The sequence below is a fragment of the Haliotis rufescens genome, unplaced genomic scaffold, assembly GCF_023055435.1.
Source record: "Haliotis rufescens isolate VD_foot unplaced genomic scaffold, xgHalRufe1.0.p SCAF_6, whole genome shotgun sequence".
In the NCBI taxonomy this organism is placed as follows: Eukaryota; Metazoa; Mollusca; class Gastropoda; order Lepetellida; family Haliotidae; genus Haliotis; species Haliotis rufescens.
This window is the reverse complement of record NW_025964334.1, coordinates 43,628,829-43,648,906: the sequence shown is the minus strand read 5'-3', so window position 1 is coordinate 43,648,906 and position 20,078 is coordinate 43,628,829. Positions and strand designations below refer to the sequence as shown.

The following is a 20,078-nucleotide window of genomic DNA, read 5'->3' as shown; positions in this document are numbered from 1 at the left end:
GTTGTTAACTACATAATCTGTCTCAACATCAGACAAACTTCGTTTCATCATTTCAACAATGCATTACTCTGATAGCTTTTTTAACTGTTAAAGAATGGCTCATATGTTCTGCACACATTACAAGGGCCCTGCAGAAACAAATGAAACCCTTGTGACAAGACAGTTGCACCATATACTGGACATCTGGGTCACCCATCTTAATCACATGGTTCAAGTAAGAAATAAGATGAAATAGGACATACCATATGCTTGCTCTCATGAACATGACATGTAAATGAACATAAGAAATATCCGCTAAAAGTAGACTCCTTTGTACGATTCGAACTATAGCATCAGCATCTGATGACAACATGTATCTGATTATCACATCCTTATCTGGACAGACAAATATGGATGCAGTGGTCAGATGGAGTAAAATACAACCAGTCTCACAAATAAAGACCAGAAATAGAATGTCCACTTTTGGAAAACATTTATTCATCTGTTTGTGTCATTCAGTGTCATGATGACTGTTCCACTGATAAAATGTATCACACATGTTAAAAAGGATACTTCACGTTAATTCCAATTAAGATTGTGCATGTATTTAACTGTCCTCAAATAACTTGGAAGATTGCAAATGTGTATGTCGTGTATTGTGGTAGTGTGTACATTTTGTGTACCACGCATCCCAGGTCTCACATTCACGTTTCTCCTCCACGCGGAAACAGCGTGCTCCAAACACATTGAAGTAAAGATTGCCCACTTCACGAGCAATTGGAGTTTTGGCCTTCCTCAAACAACTATGGAAAGCCTCTGTACAGGAGCATCCGTACACCGGCCACGGGTAGAAGTTGAACGTCTCTAAATAAATCCCGGAAGCTTGAAAACAAACAATAGATTAAATACATTACTAGACTTCAAAAATGCAGTTGTGTATCTGCGAAGGTGGGGAGAATGATAAGTGGAAGGACATCTACAGGACACATGTGGTGTTCATACACCCAGGGAGGGACAGCATCTGGAAGCAGGAATTGTATGTACAACTAGGTATTGATAACATTAACTAGAGAGATTGCACGACAGTGTTATCTGTGCACCATCAAGAGGCAGGGATAGTACCGACACCCAGGTACGAACATACAATAACTAGAGATATTTCACGACAGTGTTATCTGTGCACCATCTAGAAGCAGAGATTGTATGTACAACCACGTATTGATAACAATAACTAGAGATATTGCACAACAGTGTTTTCTGTGCACCATCTAGAAGAAGGGATAGTCTGTACAACGACGTATTGATAACAATAACTAAAGATATTGCACAACAGTGTTATCTGTGCACCATCTAGAAGTAGGGATTGTATGTACAACCACGTATTGATAACAATAACTAGAGATATTGCACAACCGTGTTATCTGTGCACCATATAGAAGCAGAGATTGTATGTACAACCACGTATTAAAAACAATAACTAGAGATATTGCACGACAGTGTTATCTGTGTACCATCTAGAAGTAGGGATTGTATGTACAACCACGCATTGCTAACAATAACTAGAGATATTGCACGACAGTGTTATCTGTGCACCATCTAGAAGCAGAGATTGTATGTACAACCATGTATTGATAACAATAACTAGAGATATTGCACGACAGTGTTATCTGTGCACCATCTAGAAGTAGGGATTGTTTGTACAACCACGTATTGATAACAATAACTAGAGATATTGCACGACAGTGTTATCTGTGTACCATCTAGAAGTAGGGATTGTATGTACAACCACGTATTGATAACAATAACTAGAGATATTGCACGACAGTGTTATCTGTGTACCATCTAGAAGTAGAGATTGTATGTACGACCACGTATTGATAACAATAACTAGAGATATTGCACAACAGTGTTATCTGTGCAACATTTAGAAGCAGAGATATATGTACAACCAAGTATTGATAACAATAACTAGAGATATTGCACAACAGTGTTATCTGTGTACCATTTGGAAGCAGGGATTGTATGTACAACCACGTATTGATAACAATAACTAGAGATATTGCACGACAGTGTTACCTGTGTACCATCTAGAAGTAGGGATTGTCTGTACAACCACGTATTGATAACAATAACTAGAGATATTGCACAACAGTGTTTTCTGTGCACCATCTAGAAGTAGGGATAGTCTGTACAACCAAGTATTGATAACAATAACTAAAGATATTGCACAACAGTGTTATCTGTGCACCATCTAGAAGTAGGGATTGTATGTACAACCACGTATTGATAACAATAACTAGAGATATTGCACGACAATGTTATCAGTGCACCAGCTAGAAGTAGGGCTTGTATGTACGACCCCGTATTGATAACAATAACTAGAGATATTGCACAACCGTGTTATCTGTGCCCCATATAGAAGCAGAGATTGTATGTACAACCACGTATTGAAAACAATAACTAGAGATATTGCACGACAGTGTTATCTGTGTACCATCTAGAAGTAGGGATTGTATGTACAACCACGTATTGCTAACAATAACTAGAGATATTTCACGACAGTGTTATCTGTGTACCATCTAGAAGCAGAGATTGTATGTACAACCATGTATTGATAACAATAACTAGAGATATTGCACGACAGTGTTATCTGTGCACCATCTAGAAGTAGGGATTGTATGTACAACCACGTATTGATAACAATAACTAGAGATATTGCACGACAATGTTATCAGTGCACCATCTAGAAGTAGGGATTGTATGTACGACCACGTATTGATAACAATAACTAGAGATATTGCACAACGGTGTTATCTGTGCAACATTTAGAAGCAGAGATATATGTACAACCAAGTATTGATAACAATAACTAGAGATATTGCACAACAGTGTTATCTGTGTACCATTTGGAAGCAGGGATTGTATGTACAACCACGTATTGATAACAATAACTAGAGATATTGCACGACAGTGTTACCTGTGTACCATCTAGAAGTAGGGATTGTCTGTACAACCACGTATTGATAACAATAACTAGAGATATTGCACAACAGTGTTATCTGTGCACCATCTAGAAGCAGGGATTGTATGTACAACCACGTATTGATAACAATAACTAGAGATATTGCACGACAATGTTATCAGTGCACCATCTAGAAATAGGGATTGTATGTACGACCACGTATTGATAACAATAACTAGAGATATTGCACAACCGTGTTATCTGTGCACCATATAGAAGCAGAGATTGTATGTACAACCACGTATTGAAAACAATAACTAGAGATATTGCACGACAGTGTTATCTGTGTACCAGCTAGAAGTAGGGATTGTATGTACGACCACGTATTGATAACAATAACTAGAGATATTGCAAGACAGTGTAATCCTTGCACCATCTAGAAGCAGTGATTGTATGTACAACCACGTATTAATAACAATAACTAGAGATATTGCAAAACAGTGTTATCTGTGCAACATTTAGAAGCAGAGATTATATGTACAACCACGTATTGATAACAATAACTAGAGATATTGCACAACAGTGTTATCTGTGCAACATTTAGAAGCAGAGATTATATGTACAACCACGTATTGATAACAATAACTAGAGATATTGCACAAAAGTGTTATCTGTGTACCATGTAGAAGCAGGGATTGTATGTACAACCAAGTATTGATAACAATAACTAGATATATTGCACGACAGTGTTATCTGTGTACCATCTAGAAGTAGGGATTGTATGTACAACCACGTATTGATAACAATAACTAGAGATATTGCACGACAGTGTTATCTGTGTACCATCTAGAAGTAGGGATTGTATGTACGACCACGTATTGATAACAATAACTAGATATATTGCACGACAGTGTTATCTGTGCACCATCTAGAAGTAGGGAGTGTATTTACAACCACGTATTGATAACAATAACAAGAGATAATGCACGACAGTGTTATCTGTGTACCATCTAGAAGTAGGTATTGTATGTACAGCCACGTATTAATAACAATAACTAGATATATTGCACAACAGTGTTATCTGTGCACCATTTGGAAGCAGGAATTGTATGTACAACAACGTATTGATAACAATAACTAGAGATATTGCACAACAGTGTTATCAGTGCACCATCTAGAAGCAGTGATTGTATGTACGACCACGTATTGATAACAATAACTAGAGATATTGCACGACAGTGTTATCTGTGCACTTTCTAGAAGCAGGGATTGTATGTACAACCACGTATTGATAACAATAACTAGAGATATTGCACAAAAGTGTTATCTGTGCACCATCTAGAAGTAGGGATTGTATGTACAGTCACGTATTAATAACAATAACTAGAGATATTGCACAACAGTGTTATCTGTGCACCATTTGGAAGCAGGAATTGTATGTACAACCACGTATTGATAACAATAACTAGAGATATTGCACAACAGTGTTATCAGTGCACCATCTAGAAGCAGTGATTGTATGTACGACCACGTATTGATAACAATAACTAGAGATATTGCACAACAGTGTAATCTGTGCACCATCTAGAAGCAGTGATTGTATGTACGACCACGTATTGATAACAATAACTAGAGATATTGCACGACAGTGTTATCAGTGCACCATCTGGAAACAGTGATTGTATGTACGACCACGTATTGATAACAATAACTAGAGATATTGCACAACAGTGTTATCAGTGCACCATCTAAAAGCAGTGATTGTATGTACGACCACGTATTGATAACAATAACTGGAGATATTGCACAACAGTGTTATCAGTGCACCATCTAGAAGCAGTGATTGTATGTACGACCACGTATTGATAACAATAACTAGAGATATTGCACAACAGTGTTATCAGTGCACCATCTAGAAGCAGTGATTGTATGTACGACCACGTATTGATAACAATAACTAGAGATATTGCACGAAAGTGTTATCTGTGTACCATCTAGAACTAGGGATTGTATGTACGACCACGTATTGATAACAATAACTAGAGATATTGCACGACAGTGTTATCGGTGTACCATCTAGAAGTAGGGATTGTATGTACAACCACGTTTTATAACAATCACTAGATATATTGCACAACAGTGTTATCTGTGCACCATTTGGAAGCAGGGATTGTATGTACGACCACGTATTGATAACAATAACTAGAGATATTGCACAACAGTGTTATCAGTGCACCATCTAAAAGCAGGGATTGTATGTACAACCACGTATTGATAACAATAACTAGAGATATTGCACGACAGTGTTATCTGTGCACCATTTAGAAGCAGGGGAAGTACCGACACCCAGGTATGAACATACAATACTGGAGATATTGCATGACATATTTATATCAGTAAACCATCTGGAAGAAATCGTTATATAAACACATATACGAGTATTTACTATAGATATTGCGTGATAGTGTTACCATCTAGAGAAAAGTGTTGTATATATCTAATATGTAATCAGTTGTATAGATGAAATATGTTTTGAGTACTTTAGAATATGGTGCTGATTCCACTAGATGTCCAGTTACTTCCCCAAATAGTTTCCCGCGCAGTGTACCTGGCATGACATCCTTGCAACTATGGAGTGCCTTGCAGCATTTGTCGGCAGTCCTGGCAGCCCTGCTCGTTGTCCTGTTGGTTTGTGTGTTGGTGGTCATACACGACTGTGTGCCTGAACATAGTAGCAATATCTTGTTATCTTGACTTCCGCCTGCCTTCCTGTGACTCGTGACTAAGGAGGAGTTATATCCTAATATGTCCCACATGCATAATCGGTTGTATCAAATGATGTAAGTGTTTTCATTAACCTGGCATTGAATTAGGGGTTTCCCCTAAATATTTCCTACAATTCCCTGACGTAAACACGCACGCGTTACTTTCGGTCACCTGTCAAAATGGCATCGTATCCACCTAAACCTAGGAATAGAAACAAGAATTTAGAAAGCTCAGAAATTAAGCTATAGACATGCAAAACTGTTCTCTTCAGTGTGCACGACATATTTAGTTGAAGTCTTTAGAATATCTCCCCTTTGAGAAATTGAACATGGCTGACAACGCCGAGTTGAAAACAATCTTTCTGGGGTGAAGTGAAACTGATCCATGATTTCCATTACTTCCCATTGTGAAGTATATGTACAAAGTTGGTGTCATTAAGCTGCATATAGACTTAGGACTGCATTAGACTGAACCAAGAACCGTGTCAGTGTGCAGATCCACGCAGAACTGATTAGCATTCATTGTAAAGTTTCCCACTATAGACATGCCCGTAGATCAACACATCGAGTGTGAGATCTTGCTGATTTGGGCTTGAATTCATCTCACACAAGAAAACAGATATATCTGATGTTTGCATTCTCTAACTTTATCGTTCATGGATTCGAGGTGCTGAGTTCGTTTTCTGAAAACACGGTCTTTCCTTGTGCGTCCTAAGCTTTCAAACAATATGTTCGCTGCGATGTTTGTTTTAATGACACGCTAATGGTGTCCTAGAGCCTTCTTAAGTTAATGATGCGCTATTGACCGCACGGCTTTCTAAAATGAACACTCTGGGCCTTGCCCTGTCTTACGTCTTGACCTTTCCCCCATCAGGTCTTACTATTCCCACCAAGACCTCATTCACGGTCATGTGACCGGTCTCTCGTCCAATTGAAAAGCCATATATCACGTAAACCTAACACTAAAATATGCTTCAGTATACAGAAGGGTATCTGAGGTACATATACGAGGGCAATTCCAGCTTTCAGAAGCACGGTGTCTCATGTCATGGTATTTGCTGGTGGATGAAAATATGAATCACTATAAGACTATAACGTGTCATACAAAGTAAGATGGCTTAAATAATTTACCAGGGTATCCCATGTGAAGCTTGATTCTCTGTTTGGTGATGCGGACATGTTCCATGTTGTCCATGTCGCTAAGCCGCAGCTGCGGGGAGAGATACAGTGCTCGTTGTTTACATTTGCAGAACACGATCACATACACCAATAGAGTCTAATGTAGATGTATCGTGATGTATCTCCTTAGTTACCTTATGATAGTATATGGTTTGCGTTTATTCGGTGAATATTATATATTATACATGAAGTTAATGAATAATATCAAACAATATTTTTATGTTAAAATGTGTGAAGTTATACCGTCATACAAACTTCATTACTGTTTGGTAAGTTTCTATTTCTAGTACATCTGTTATACAATAGAATACCAATCATACACGGCGAAGGCATACCATTTTCCGCATATATCGACGACATTGTCTTGCCAGTCGACGCAGGTCAAATGTGACAAGTTGATGAGATTCCGGGCGGTTGCTCAAAGCCTGTGACAGCGAGATTTAAATAGTATCAGGGACTTCCCCTCACATGTAAAGTAGCCCATGCCGACAGTCTATCACCCACAACCACTGTACTGTGTCAGTCACCGATGCCTACAGTGTAAACCCGTCCACCACCACTGTACTGTGTCAGTAACCCATGCCTACAGTTTATCACCCACAACTACTGTACTGTGTCAGTTACCCATGCCTACAGTGTACACCCCACCACCACCACTGTACTGTGTCAGTAACCCATGCCTACAGTGTACACCCCACCACCACCACTGTACTGTGTCAGTAACCCATGCCTACAGTGTACACCCCACCACTGTACTGTGTCAGTAACCCATGCCTACAGTGTACACCCCACCACTGTACTGTGTCAGTAACCCATGCCTACAGTGTAGACCCCACAACCACCACTGTACTGTGTCAGTAACCCATGCCTACAGTGTACACCCCACCACTGTACTGTGTCAGTAACCCATGCCTACAGTGTACACCCCACCACCACTGTACTGTGTCAGTAACCCATGCCTACAGTGTACACCCCACCACCACTGTACTGTGTCAGTAGCCCATGCCTACAGTGTACACCCCACCACTGTACTGTGTCAGTAACCCATGCCTACAGTGTACACCCCACCACCACTGTGCTGTGTCAGTAGCCCATGCCTACAGTGTACACCCCACCACTGTACTGTGTCAGTAGCCCATGCCTACAGTGTACACCCCACCACTGTACTGTGTCAGTAACCCATGCCTACAGTGTACACCCCACCACTGTACTGTGTCAGTAGCCCATGCCTACAGTGTACACCCCACCATCACCACTGTACTGTGTCAGTAACCCATGCCTACAGTGTACACCCCACCACCACCACTGTACTGTGTCAGTAACCCATGCCTACAGTGTACACCCCACCACTGTACTGTGTCAGTAACCCATGCCTACAGTGTACACCCCACCACTGTACTGTGTCAGTAACCCATGCCTACAGTGTAGACCCCACAACCACCACTGTACTGTGTCAGTAACCCATGCCTACAGTGTACACCCCACCACTGTACTGTGTCAGTAACCCATGCCTACAGTGTACACCCCACCACCACTGTACTGTGTCAGTAACCCATGCCTACAGTGTACACCCCACCACCACTGTGCTGTGTCAGTAGCCCATGCCTACAGTGTACACCCCACCACTGTACTGTGTCAGTAGCCCATGCCTACAGTGTACACCCCACCACTGTACTGTGTCAGTAACCCATGCCTACAGTGTACACCCCACCACTGTACTGTGTCAGTAGCCCATGCCTACAGTGTACACCCCACCATCACCACTGTACTGTGTCAGTAACCCATGCCTACAGTGTACACCCCACCACTGTACTGTGTCAGTAACCCATGCCTACAGTGTACACCCCATCACCACTGTACTGTGTCAGTAACCCATGCCTACAGTGTACACCCCACCACTGTACTGTGTCAGTATCCCATGCCTACAGTGTACACCCCACCACTGTACTGTGTCAGTAGCCCATGCCTACAGTGTACACCCCACCACTGTACTGTGTCAGTAACCCATGCCTACAGTGTACACCCCACCACTGTACTGTGTCAGTAGCCCATGCCTACAGTGTACACCCCACCATCACCACTGTACTGTGTCAGTAACACATGCCTACAGTGTACACCCCACCACTGTACTGTGTCAGTAGCCCATGCCTACAGTGTACACCCCACCATCACCACTGTACTGTGTCAGTAGCCCATGCCTACAGTGTACACCCCACCACTGTACTGTGTCAGTAGCCCATGCCTACAGTGTACACCCCACCACCACCACTGTACTGTGTCAGTAACCCATGCCTACAGTGTACACCCCACCACCACCACTGTACTGCGTCAGTAACCCATGCCTACAGTGTACACCCCACTACCACCACTGTACTGTGTCAGTAGCCCATGCCTACAGTGTAGACCCCACCACCACCACCACCACCACTGTACTGCGTCAGTAACCCATGCCTACAGTGTACACCCCACCACTGTACTGCGTCAGTAACCCATGCCTACAGTGTACACCCCACCACCACCACTGTACTGTGTCAGTAACCCATGCCTACAGTGTAGACCCCACCACCACCACCACTGTACTGTGTCAGTAACCCATGCCTACAATGTAGCTGGAGCTGAGAAGGGGATGAGTATAGGTTGCTAGAGCTTAGAAAAGGGTCGAGTATAGGTTGCTAGAGCTGAGAAGGGGATGAGTATGGGTTGCTTGAGCTTAGAAGGGGATGAGTATAGGTTGCTAGAGCTGAGAAGGGGATGAGTATAGGTTGCTAGAGCTTAGAAGGGGATGAGTATAGGTTGCTAGAGCTGAGAAGGGGATGAGTATAGGTTGCTAGAGCTGAGAAGGGGATGAGTATAGGTTGCTAGAGCTGAGAAGGGGGTGAGTATAGGTTGCTAGAGCTGAGAAGGGGATGAGTATAGGTTGCTAGAGCTGAGAAGGGGATGAGTATAGGTTGCTAGAGCTTAGAAAAGGGTCGAGTATAGGTTGCTAGAGCTGAGAAGGGGATGAGTATAGGTTGCTAGAGCTGAGAAGGGGATGAGTATAGGTTGCTAGAGCTGAGAAGGGGGTGAGTATAGGTTGCTAGAGCTGGCATGAGAATGGAACGTGTATAAATGTACCATGTACTGCCAGCGAGAAGAGAGCAGGCAGTATTATCGTTCTGGGGACGAACATCAAACCCTTTGGTTAAAAAGATATGGCAAGACAAAAACGCTCGAGATGAAGCCCTCGCTCGAAAAAATCCCTCACTAAAGCCATCTGGGATATTAGTACTCACTCGAAGTCACAATTGCGATGACATTAAGCCTCCAGAAAGTCACTACAAAGGGTTACACCCTCCCTGGACTTTACAAACTCCCAAAGTTGACACTGCTTTAACATCAGAAGTCACTAAAAGAGAAAACCCAACCCTACTACGATCAGTAGCTATCACTAAAATTCAAACTACCTGGGACAGCTGGGCCAAATTATACACTGATGGATCCAAGAATCCTATCAACAACAGTGCTGGTTACGGGATCCATATCCACAGCTCCAAACCCCAAGCACATTCAGTTCGCTTGCCTGATGGTCAGTCAGTATTCACGGCTGAATTGGAGGCAATTCATCATGCACTCAAACCCAACCGGAACTCCCGGAAGCAAAGGCAGTCGTCCTATCAGACTCGCTAAGTGCACTTCAGGCCATCAGTGGGAGAAACTCAAACTCCAGGCCAAACACAGTCAACAATATTCTATACGAATATACAAAACTATCGGACCAAGGGCAACAGGTGGAGCTGTGTTGGATCCCCTCTCACATAGATATTCATGGAAATGAAAAAGCAGACTCACTGGCGAAGCTAGCTCTAGACAAAGCGGATATACAGCCTATTCCCTTTAGTAAACTAGAGATAAAAAGCAAAATCAAAGCCTCCATAGCAAAAAGATGGCAAGCCCAATGGGACGCAAGTAAGATCGGCAGATGGCTATACAAAATTCAACCCAAGGTCCAACAAAAGCCAAACTCATACTCAAATGAAAGGAAAATTGAAACTGCTATCTCACGCATCAGACTTGGTCACAAAAAGCACTATGACAAGGTTTGTTCATCTAGCAATCAGGCTGAAACCATTGACCACCTGTTACAAGAATGTCAAGACCATGCCCCAGCCCGGGCTAGGTTAAAATAAGAATTGCAGTTAGATCCGCTATCTGTCATAGATCTCCTAAAGCCAAGAGATGCAATAGCGAAGGCCAAACTAACTATATTTCTGAGAGATGGACAGCTGCTCGAACGTATATAAACAGAGCAGCCAAGGATAAAAATGAAATCATATCAATATAAGAAAATAGAAATCATATCAATGCAAAAACAGAAATTATGTGAACACCGAACTCACAATAGATATGTGAACCCTTCTCACACACAGGAGTCCCAAAGAGGGACAGGTCAGCCGAAATTGCCTAGGCAGAAGGCGACCTCTTAAACACCTAATGCAACAACAACACAACAACAGCGAGAATTACCTGGATACCTGCTGTCTTTTGAATATGTGAATACAATACAAAGAACACTGTGCTTGTTTATTGCTAAGTGACTTTAGGAATTTTAGTATTTATCCGTATTGTTAAGTGAAGTTACGGATTAAAAACGCTTTGTAAACGGTGTCGTGCCTGGTTAGCGAAAATCCAATTTTCCCTAGTATCAGTAAAGCGAAAACCCAAGTTGGGGTATTTGTCCTACAAAAGCGAGAAATGAGTAATTGCTATAAAACACAGGATTACCGTAGTTTAGATTAGCGCCCGTGCTGTTCAAACAGAGGAGAGGAGAGAGTCGTTACGTAATAATACAGTTGGATGTTTAACACAGGAGAAGAGATGATCAGTTTCTTAATTGAACAAACAATTAGTTTCTTAGTTGATATGGGTTATGATATCGATGAGTTTAGAGGAGAGTCGTTTCTTAAGAATACATACAGTATGTATTTGATGGTATATATAAAGAGTGCTACTTATTTATCTATGGTCAAAATGGCTAACGCACAAGTTCGAGTGACCATAGTTGATACCGTGCCAGGTGGTCAGCACTTGTTTTATGAGGGATTCACGTTTCCTTGTAAGAAAGTATTAGAGTTATTAAATTTGTTAAATGTAAAGTACTTTTGTGCAACTATACTATACTTCAGCATCTAATAAATTACGGTGATTACGGTATACGCATTTCTGTGTTTTTCTTGTAATTCGAGAGTCCCGGTATAGCAATACCCCGTGTTTACTGTAGCGTGACCGGTCTTACTGTAGCTTCACGAAAGCGAAGATATTTTAGAGTTGATTATGGCTAGGTTTCGCTCTTCCGGCCCAGAACCTTGTAAACGTTAATAAACGTCTGTATATCGGCTACATGCACGCCATTAATACACAGATATCAATAGATTAGATTGTTCGAATATATACACCATTTGTTCAAAAAGATAATAAAATACGACTTTGGCTTTAAAACTATTGCAAACTATACCTCTTGGAAAAGAATCATGGAGCCATTGAGTGACCTCATATCGCAGTCAAGAAGATGACCGGCCTGTGAAAAGAAGGCATACACTACGCTGTTCCCGTCCGAGTACAGCCGGGCAGTGCGGCCTCCGTCCTTGTACCGCAGTAACAGCCCACTCTCTAGTCTACTGTCACACAGGGAAAACATCAACGCTAAAACAGTGACAATACAAAAGTTCCACATCTTCTCCAACATGCGCTCTCAGACGACTGGTGAGAATAGACAGGTGGATCTTCCATGTGTCATGTTATCATGAGACAAGTGATCCCAAGCCGCGGATTGGCCCGACTCTACGACCAGATAGTCCAGTGTACTCCCGACATAAGGGAAATGTTGAAATGATAGTGAATGTGTAATGACGATAAATTATAGGATGCGAGAAGGGACATTGTCGCGTTGTAGCATTGTCGCATGCCGCCCTTACAAAAAGTGTCAAAATTAATCCAAGCTCGAAAATGCGACAATATATGCGACTCTTGGCCATTTGACGCATTGTCGCGCTTTGAATAACCTGAAAGGGAGACAATGCGACAACGCAACAGTTTTCAAGGTCAAAATGTGTCGTGTTGTCGCCCCATCAAAAATGTGTAAAAGGGCTTAAAATGCGCGACAATGATACATGTACCCAGATACAAGGTAACAGTACAGAAAGGAATCCATCCCGTATGATACCCACAATGCCTAATATGACTGAACTGATTATTACCTCATCATATGGTATTTCTGAACCAACATTGCCCACATTTTCTTCCGGTAAAGAAAGAGACTTTGCCATTCTTAAATTGGCGATATGCAGTCTAGTCAATGTGCACCCCCACCTTTTCGAGCAATATAAGTATCAGGTAGTTGTTGGCCGACTAGAAGGCTCGCCAAGGAGGCTAGCAGAAACCTATCTATATCATGTGAGTCCATTTACCAGTGCCATGCGAGCCCTCAGAGACAAGTATGTACAGTCACGGCAGCTTGTGCAGTCTAAAATGCCTGCAATTATGCACATGGCTCCAGTGAGATTTGGAGAAAGTGACACATTCGAGAACGCTGCCTTGTCGGTTCATTCTCTAATGGGAATGCTGAAATCCATTGAAGGAGAAAATGGGTATGAACTCCGATGTGGCTCTCATGTAGATCGCCTTCTGGGAAAGTTACCACCTTCAACTCGCGATAGTTTCGTTGAGTACTGCATCAACAAGAACATCCTCAGTACTGATAAAGATCAGACAAACACCACACTTGTGAAAATAATCGCACACCAAGCCGTTGCTGTCTATAAACCTGAAACTCCAAACAGATCAACAAAGGATACTTCTCACCCTCCACAGAAGCGAAATCCTCCAACTGCAGTATTCACAACCAAGACAGGGTTTTGTGCATACTGCAACAGTGGTGAACATCATGTCAGCAACTGTGTCCACTTCAAGAAACTGTCCCGATGCCTTCACTAACAAATATTAAAACAAAGTTACGTGAACTTTAATGACAGTTGGGTGGACGCAGTCATTTTGCTGACACTCCAATAGTTTGAGTATGGGTACTAAATCGTCCCATAGTCTTCCTTGAAAGGTTCCCCTCCCATAGTTAAACAAGAGCGGTTGCCCTCCCATAGTACAGCATGATTTTTGCAAAATTATTTTGTGATACATGCTCGGGAGAAGATACAGGAAATGCGTCCTATACTCTTCACTAACTTCAACAAAATATAACAAGATTATGTCACTGTTGACCCAACGTTTATTCTCAGAATGTTAGAGACAAAACAACGCCATCCCTAAGAACCAATTTAAGATCGCGTTCATTCCTCGAAGCTGTGTCATCATTTGTCTCTTTGGTACTGGTCAAAGTTGATGCAGTTGATGCCGTTGACGTAGATCTGATAACTGTTGACACAGTTGGGGATGCAGGTTTACTTGATTTCCTCTGAATGATGTTGTCAACACGGGCTTCCATCTCCGCAGATGTCCTCTACGTTTACATAATAAATTAATGCATTTCAGTTATGGAAATGATCTGGTTTGTTTAATCCGTGTAATAAACGATATTCATCCATATTTGGCCCCATCCAAAACATTTTCCTTTCATTAACGACCACCCCTTATACTTAAGTGAGTGAGTGCGTATGGTTTTACGCCGCTTTTAGCAATATTCCAGCAATATCACGGCGGGAGACACCAGAAATGGGCTTCACACATTGTACCCATGTCGGGAATCGAACCCGGGCCTTCGGCGTGACGAGCGATTGATTTAACCACTAGGCTACCCGACCACCCCCCCCCCCCCCCCCCCCCCCTTATACTTAAACTAAATACTAGATTTTTCATTGTCATGTTTTAGATGTCACACATATACGAAAAAGTTTTCATTTTCAAAGTGACCCCAAAACAACTGAGCTTTCCGTTCGATAACTTGAGAGCGTATTAGTAACATTAGTAGTATTTTGCGGACAAGCATATAATACAAACCAGCGCAAATGTATAAAAAAAAACATACCTTGTAGCTTCGTATTGCCACAGACTTGTGCCCTGTCCTCTCAGCGATAAGCTGTTCGTCTAGGCCAGAGTCATACAGACGTGTTGCAGTGGTGGCCCTCAAGGAGTGGTTGGAATAAAAACCACTAAAACCTGCCACTTTACACAGTCTTCCGATAGTGCCTCTTAAAGGATGTAATCCAATCGGAATGTCAGCATACCATGTATTTTCTCTCACAAATTTCAAGGGCCTCAAGTAAAATGCGTTGCATTTTCCGTCTTTAGGTCTGAAAATAACATTAAAAAAAATAATGTATATATACACGATCAAGTAAAAGTCAGTAATGACAATGTCCCGCGCACAGGGGCGTGAAGTTCATTTTGTTAACGTCATTAAACTTAATGACGTCCCAATATAGTATGACATCATAGTGAAATATTGTTCACGTTTACCATCGATGGCTGAAATATGTATTGCTTCAACTTTGTTAAGTCACGTGTACACCATTGGGATCAAATATAATTGGTTGGTCATGCCTCTTTCAGCAATATTTCAGTTATATCGCGGCGGCCTATTAATAAATATAAATGGGGAAAAAATATAGAGCAGTTCTGGACCAGACAGCTAGTGGCTGACGGCATGAGCAACGATCTACGAAGGCTCGACAACAACCAGAACACATTACATGACCACTTCCCCCACTCCTATTATGTCGCCTTTTAGGACAGCCAGGGTATACCGAGGACCTATTCTACCCCGGAAATTGCGTCACTAAATTGTAATGAAGTCATAATAATAGGTGACGTGTTATGAACACTTGAGTTGAAAATTCCAAGACAGTTAAATCAACTTGCCAATATACTCTTAAAAATTACTTCACTGATATCACTGATATACTGTCAAATTCATTGATAACTTACCTGAGTCACATGTACTTTTCATAAAGCCGAACAAGGCACCTCTCTGGACGTTCCAAGTTCTGGCCCACTTTGACGCATTTTCGTTCACACTGTCGATGTTTTAAGCCACCTCTGTTTGTTTTGGACACATCTTCCATGTATTTTAGACCTTTCAACCCATCAGCACCTACTGTTATTTCGAACTGTGAATTCGGGCCCGTTCTAAGATATCGGTGCTCATCACCAGCCCTCAGAGCACAATTGAGGCCAATTAAATACACCATTGTATCTAATAGCTGTTGGGGGGTACCCTCCCCCAGCATCCCCTTCTCCCACAACATGTCTTCCTGGTCGACACTGATCACTTCAGCCTGCCTTTTCTGTATCCCGATTCCCTGTCTTGCCAAATATTTCATTCTCGCATCTAGCACGGACCTTAATCCTTGAAACATCGGAGATTCGAAAAAATTCAGTTGACTGCCGTTTCTTCTGATATAATATTGTAGGGATGAGACAATTTCATAAAGAGTATTTCCGCGATATTCCTCGCCCTTCTGATTTCTGACCTCAATCATAAAATACATCAATGTTTTATTTAACTCCCTTTCCTCCTGAGACAGTGACACAATGTCAGGGTTCAATACCATGTCCTCTGTTCTGCCCCTCTTACGTCGTTCCTTCACCCACCCTTGAAACAAGCGAACTGCCCACATACTCTTGTTTTCAGTATTCGATGAGTATGCCGAATCACACAACTTCTTGATGTCAATATCAGATGTTGGCTTGGCAAACCTTGCTGAACTTGAATCTATGCTTTGTTCAGAAGCGCCACGTGATTGAGGTATTTCTGATGAAGTTAATGGCGAGCGAGTGTTACAAGGTAGCATATCAAGAAGGTTAGATTCAATTGCTTGGCTTGCTTTGTACAGATCAGTGTCGGAACCTGAGGAAAACCCTTCGAGATCAATCAACTCACATTTACCAACATCAAAGTTTGGAAGTTCATTTGAATCCAAATTTAGTAAAGTTTCAAAATCTGAATTAACGTCCACCTCAAAAGTGTTCGTGAAACTATTTTGTGTGACAAATAAATCGTTTTGGAATCATTCGCACTCATGCTGACAACCCTGCCGAGTCGAACGTCGTTCATCGAAAATCGAAAAATATCATGTTGCATGTGCAGTTATACAGACCACTCCCATAGTTTTGCACGTTTATTGGTGTGTTTTAGCGACTTGGTTTGTCATGACCATGTACAACTAGAACACACCTCCGTCAGTTTAGCACGTGGATATCACTTGAAGATTAGTTTGAGGCATCAACTTGATCGAACTTTGTTTTAAGTAGGAGAAAGTCCTCAATCTCGCCATTATTTTCGCACGTGAAACTTGTTCTCGGCCTAACGGCCTCGAACAAGCTTCACGTGCGAAAATAATGGCGAGATTTCGGACATTCTCCTATACGTAGGCTGCACTACTATGATTCCTTCGTGATTCCCCAACAGGATTTATGCCATCACCAGTGGCTGTACGTTATTATAGTCACCAGTGGTTGTAAGATATTATAGTCACCAGTGGCTGTACTTTATTATAGTCACCAGTGGTTGTATGTTATTAGTCACCAGTGGTTGTACGTTATTAGTCACCAGTGGTTGTAAGTTATTATAGTCACCAGTGGTTGTAAGTTATTATAGTCACCAGTGGTTGTACGTTTTAATAGTTACCAGTGGCAATATGTTATTAAAGTCACCAGTGGCAATATGTTATTATAGTCAGCAGTGGTTGAACGTTATTATAGTCACCAGTGGCAATATGTTATTATAGTCACCAGTGGCTGTACGTTGTTATAGTCACCAGTGGCTGTACGTTGTTATAGTCACCAGTGGCTGTACGTTGTTATAGTCACCAGTGGCTGTACGTTGTTATAGTCACCAGTGGCTGTACGTTGTTATAGTCACTAGTGGCTGTACGTTATTATAGTCACCAGTGGCTGTACGTTGTTATAGTCACCAGTGGTTGTAAGTTATTATAGTAACCAGTGGTTGTACGTTATTACAGTCACCAGTGGCTGTACGTTATTATAGTCACCAGTGGCTGTACGTTATTATAGTCACCAGTGGCAATATGTTATTAAAGTCACCAGTGGCAATATGTTATTATAGTCAGCAGTGGTTGAACGTTATTATAGTCACCATTGGCTGTACGTTATTATAGTAACCAGTGGCAATATGTTATTATAGTCACCAGTGGCTGTACGTTGTTATAGTCACCAGTGGTTGTAAGTTATTATAGTAACCAGTGGTTGTACGTTATTACAGTCACCAGTGGCTGTACGTTATTATAGTCACCAGTGGCAATATGTTATTATAGTCACCAGTGGCTGTACGTTGTTATGGTCACCAGTGGTTGTAAGTTATTATAGTCACCAGTGGCTGTACGTTATTATAGTCACCAGTGGCAATATGTTATTAAAGTCACCAGTGGCAATATGTTATTAAAGTCACCAGTGGCAATATGTTATTATAGTCAGCAGTGGTTGAACGTTATTATAGTCACCATTGGCTGTACGTTATTATAGTAACCAGTGGCAATATGTTATTATAGTCACCAGTGGCTGTACGTTGTTATAGTCACCAGTGGTTGTAAGTTATTATAGTAACCAGTGGTTGTACGTTATTACAGTCACCAGTGGCTGTACGTTATTATAGTCACCAGTGGCAATATGTTATTATAGTCACCAGTGGCTGTACGTTGTTATGGTCACCAGTGGTTGTAAGTTATTATAGTCACCAGTGGCTGTACGTTATTATAGTCACCAGTGGCAATATGTTATTAAAGTCACCAGTGGCAATATGTTATTATAGTCAGCAGTGGTTGAACGTATTATAGTCACCATTGGCTGTACGTTATTATAGTAACCAGTGGCAATATGTTATTATAGTCACCAGTGGCTGTACGTTGTTATAGTCACCAGTGGTTGTAAGTTATTATAGTAACCAGTGGCAATATGTTATTATAGTCAGCAGTGGTTGTAAGTTATTATAGTCAACATTGGCTGTACGTTATTATAATCACCAGTGGCAATAGGTTATTAAAGTCACCAGTGGCAATATGTTATTATAGTCAGCAGTGGTTGTACGTTATTATCGTCACCATTGGCTGTACGTTGTTATAGTCACCAGTGGCAATATGTTATTATAGTCACCAGTGGCTGTACGTTGTTATAGTCACCAGTGGTTGTAAGTTATTATAGTAACCAGTGGTTGTACGTTATTACAGTCACCAGTGGCTGTACGTTATTATAGTCACCAGTGGCAATATGTTATTATAGTCACCAGTGGCTGTACGTTGTTATAGTCACCAGTGGTTGTAAGTTATTATAGTAACCAGTGGCAATATGTTATTATAGTCAGCAGTGGTTGTAAGTTATTATAGTCAACATTGGCTGTACGTTATTATAATCACCAGTGGCAATAGGTTATTAAAGTCACCAGTGGCAATATGTTATTATAGTCAGCAGTGGTTGTACGTTATTATCGTCACCATTGGCTGTACGTTGTTATAGTCACCAGTGGCAATATGTTATTATAGTCACCAGTGGCTGTACGTTGTTATAGTCACCAGTGGTTGTAAGTTATTATAGTAACCAGTGGTTGTACGTTATTACAGTCACCAGTGGCTGTACGTTATTATAGTCACCAGTGGCAATATGTTATTATATTCACCAGTGGCTGTACGTTGTTATAGTCACCAGTGGTTGCAAGTTATTATAGTAACCAGTGGCTGTACGTTATTATAGTCACCAGTGGCAATGTGTTATTATAGTCACCAGTGGCTGTACGTTGTTATAGTCACTAGTGGTTGTAAGTTATTATAGTAACCAGTGGTTGTACGTTATTATAGTCACCAGTGGCTGTACGTTATTATAGTCACCAGTGGCAATATGTTATTATAGTCACCAGTGGCTGTTCGTTATTATAGTCACCAGTGGTTGTAAGTTATTATAGTCACCAGTTGCTGTTCGTTATTGTAGTCAGCAGTGGTTATTCTTTATTAAAGTCACCAGTGGCAATATGTTATTATAGTCAGCAGTGGTTGTAAGTTATTATAGTCAACATTGGCTGTACGTTATTATAATCACCAGTGGCAATAGGTTATTAAAGTCACCAGTGGCAATATGTTATTATAGTCAGCAGTGGTTGTACGTTATTATCGTCACCATTGGCTGTACGTTATTATAGTAACCAGTGGCAATATGTTATTATAGTCACCAGTGGCTGTACGTTGTTATAGTCACCAGTGGTT

General features: G+C 41.3%; 2 protein-coding genes across 3 annotated transcripts; both read right to left on the bottom strand.

Moving 5' to 3' along the window:
* Nucleotides 1-455: 455 nt before the first annotated feature.
* Nucleotides 456-12,730, bottom strand: LOC124114613 (group 3 secretory phospholipase A2-like). 2 transcript variants are annotated; one of them, XM_046475281.2, is made up of 5 exons: nucleotides 12,377-12,730; nucleotides 7,221-7,310; nucleotides 6,838-6,916; nucleotides 5,482-5,663; nucleotides 456-861 (listed from the first exon to the last, which is right to left on the bottom strand). In XM_046475281.2, exons 1-5 carry the CDS (start codon nucleotides 12,605-12,607, stop codon nucleotides 844-846), a joined length of 600 nt encoding a protein of 199 aa, XP_046331237.1. In that variant the 5' UTR covers nucleotides 12,608-12,730; the 3' UTR covers nucleotides 456-843. The 2 variants fall into 2 exon arrangements, with proteins under 2 accessions (XP_046331237.1, XP_046331236.1); XM_046475280.2 differs by having other exon boundaries at nucleotides 5,550-5,663; nucleotides 12,377-12,722.
* Nucleotides 12,731-13,928: 1,198 nt separating this feature from the next.
* Nucleotides 13,929-16,190, bottom strand: LOC125374844 (uncharacterized protein KIAA1958-like). The gene is made up of 3 exons (XM_048386515.1): nucleotides 15,835-16,190; nucleotides 14,897-15,161; nucleotides 13,929-14,371 (listed from the first exon to the last, which is right to left on the bottom strand). The coding sequence occupies exons 1-3, from the start codon at nucleotides 16,188-16,190 to the stop codon at nucleotides 14,147-14,149; spliced, it is 846 nt and encodes a 281-aa protein (XP_048242472.1). The 3' UTR covers nucleotides 13,929-14,146.
* Between the last annotated feature and the right edge of the window lie 3,888 nt (nucleotides 16,191-20,078).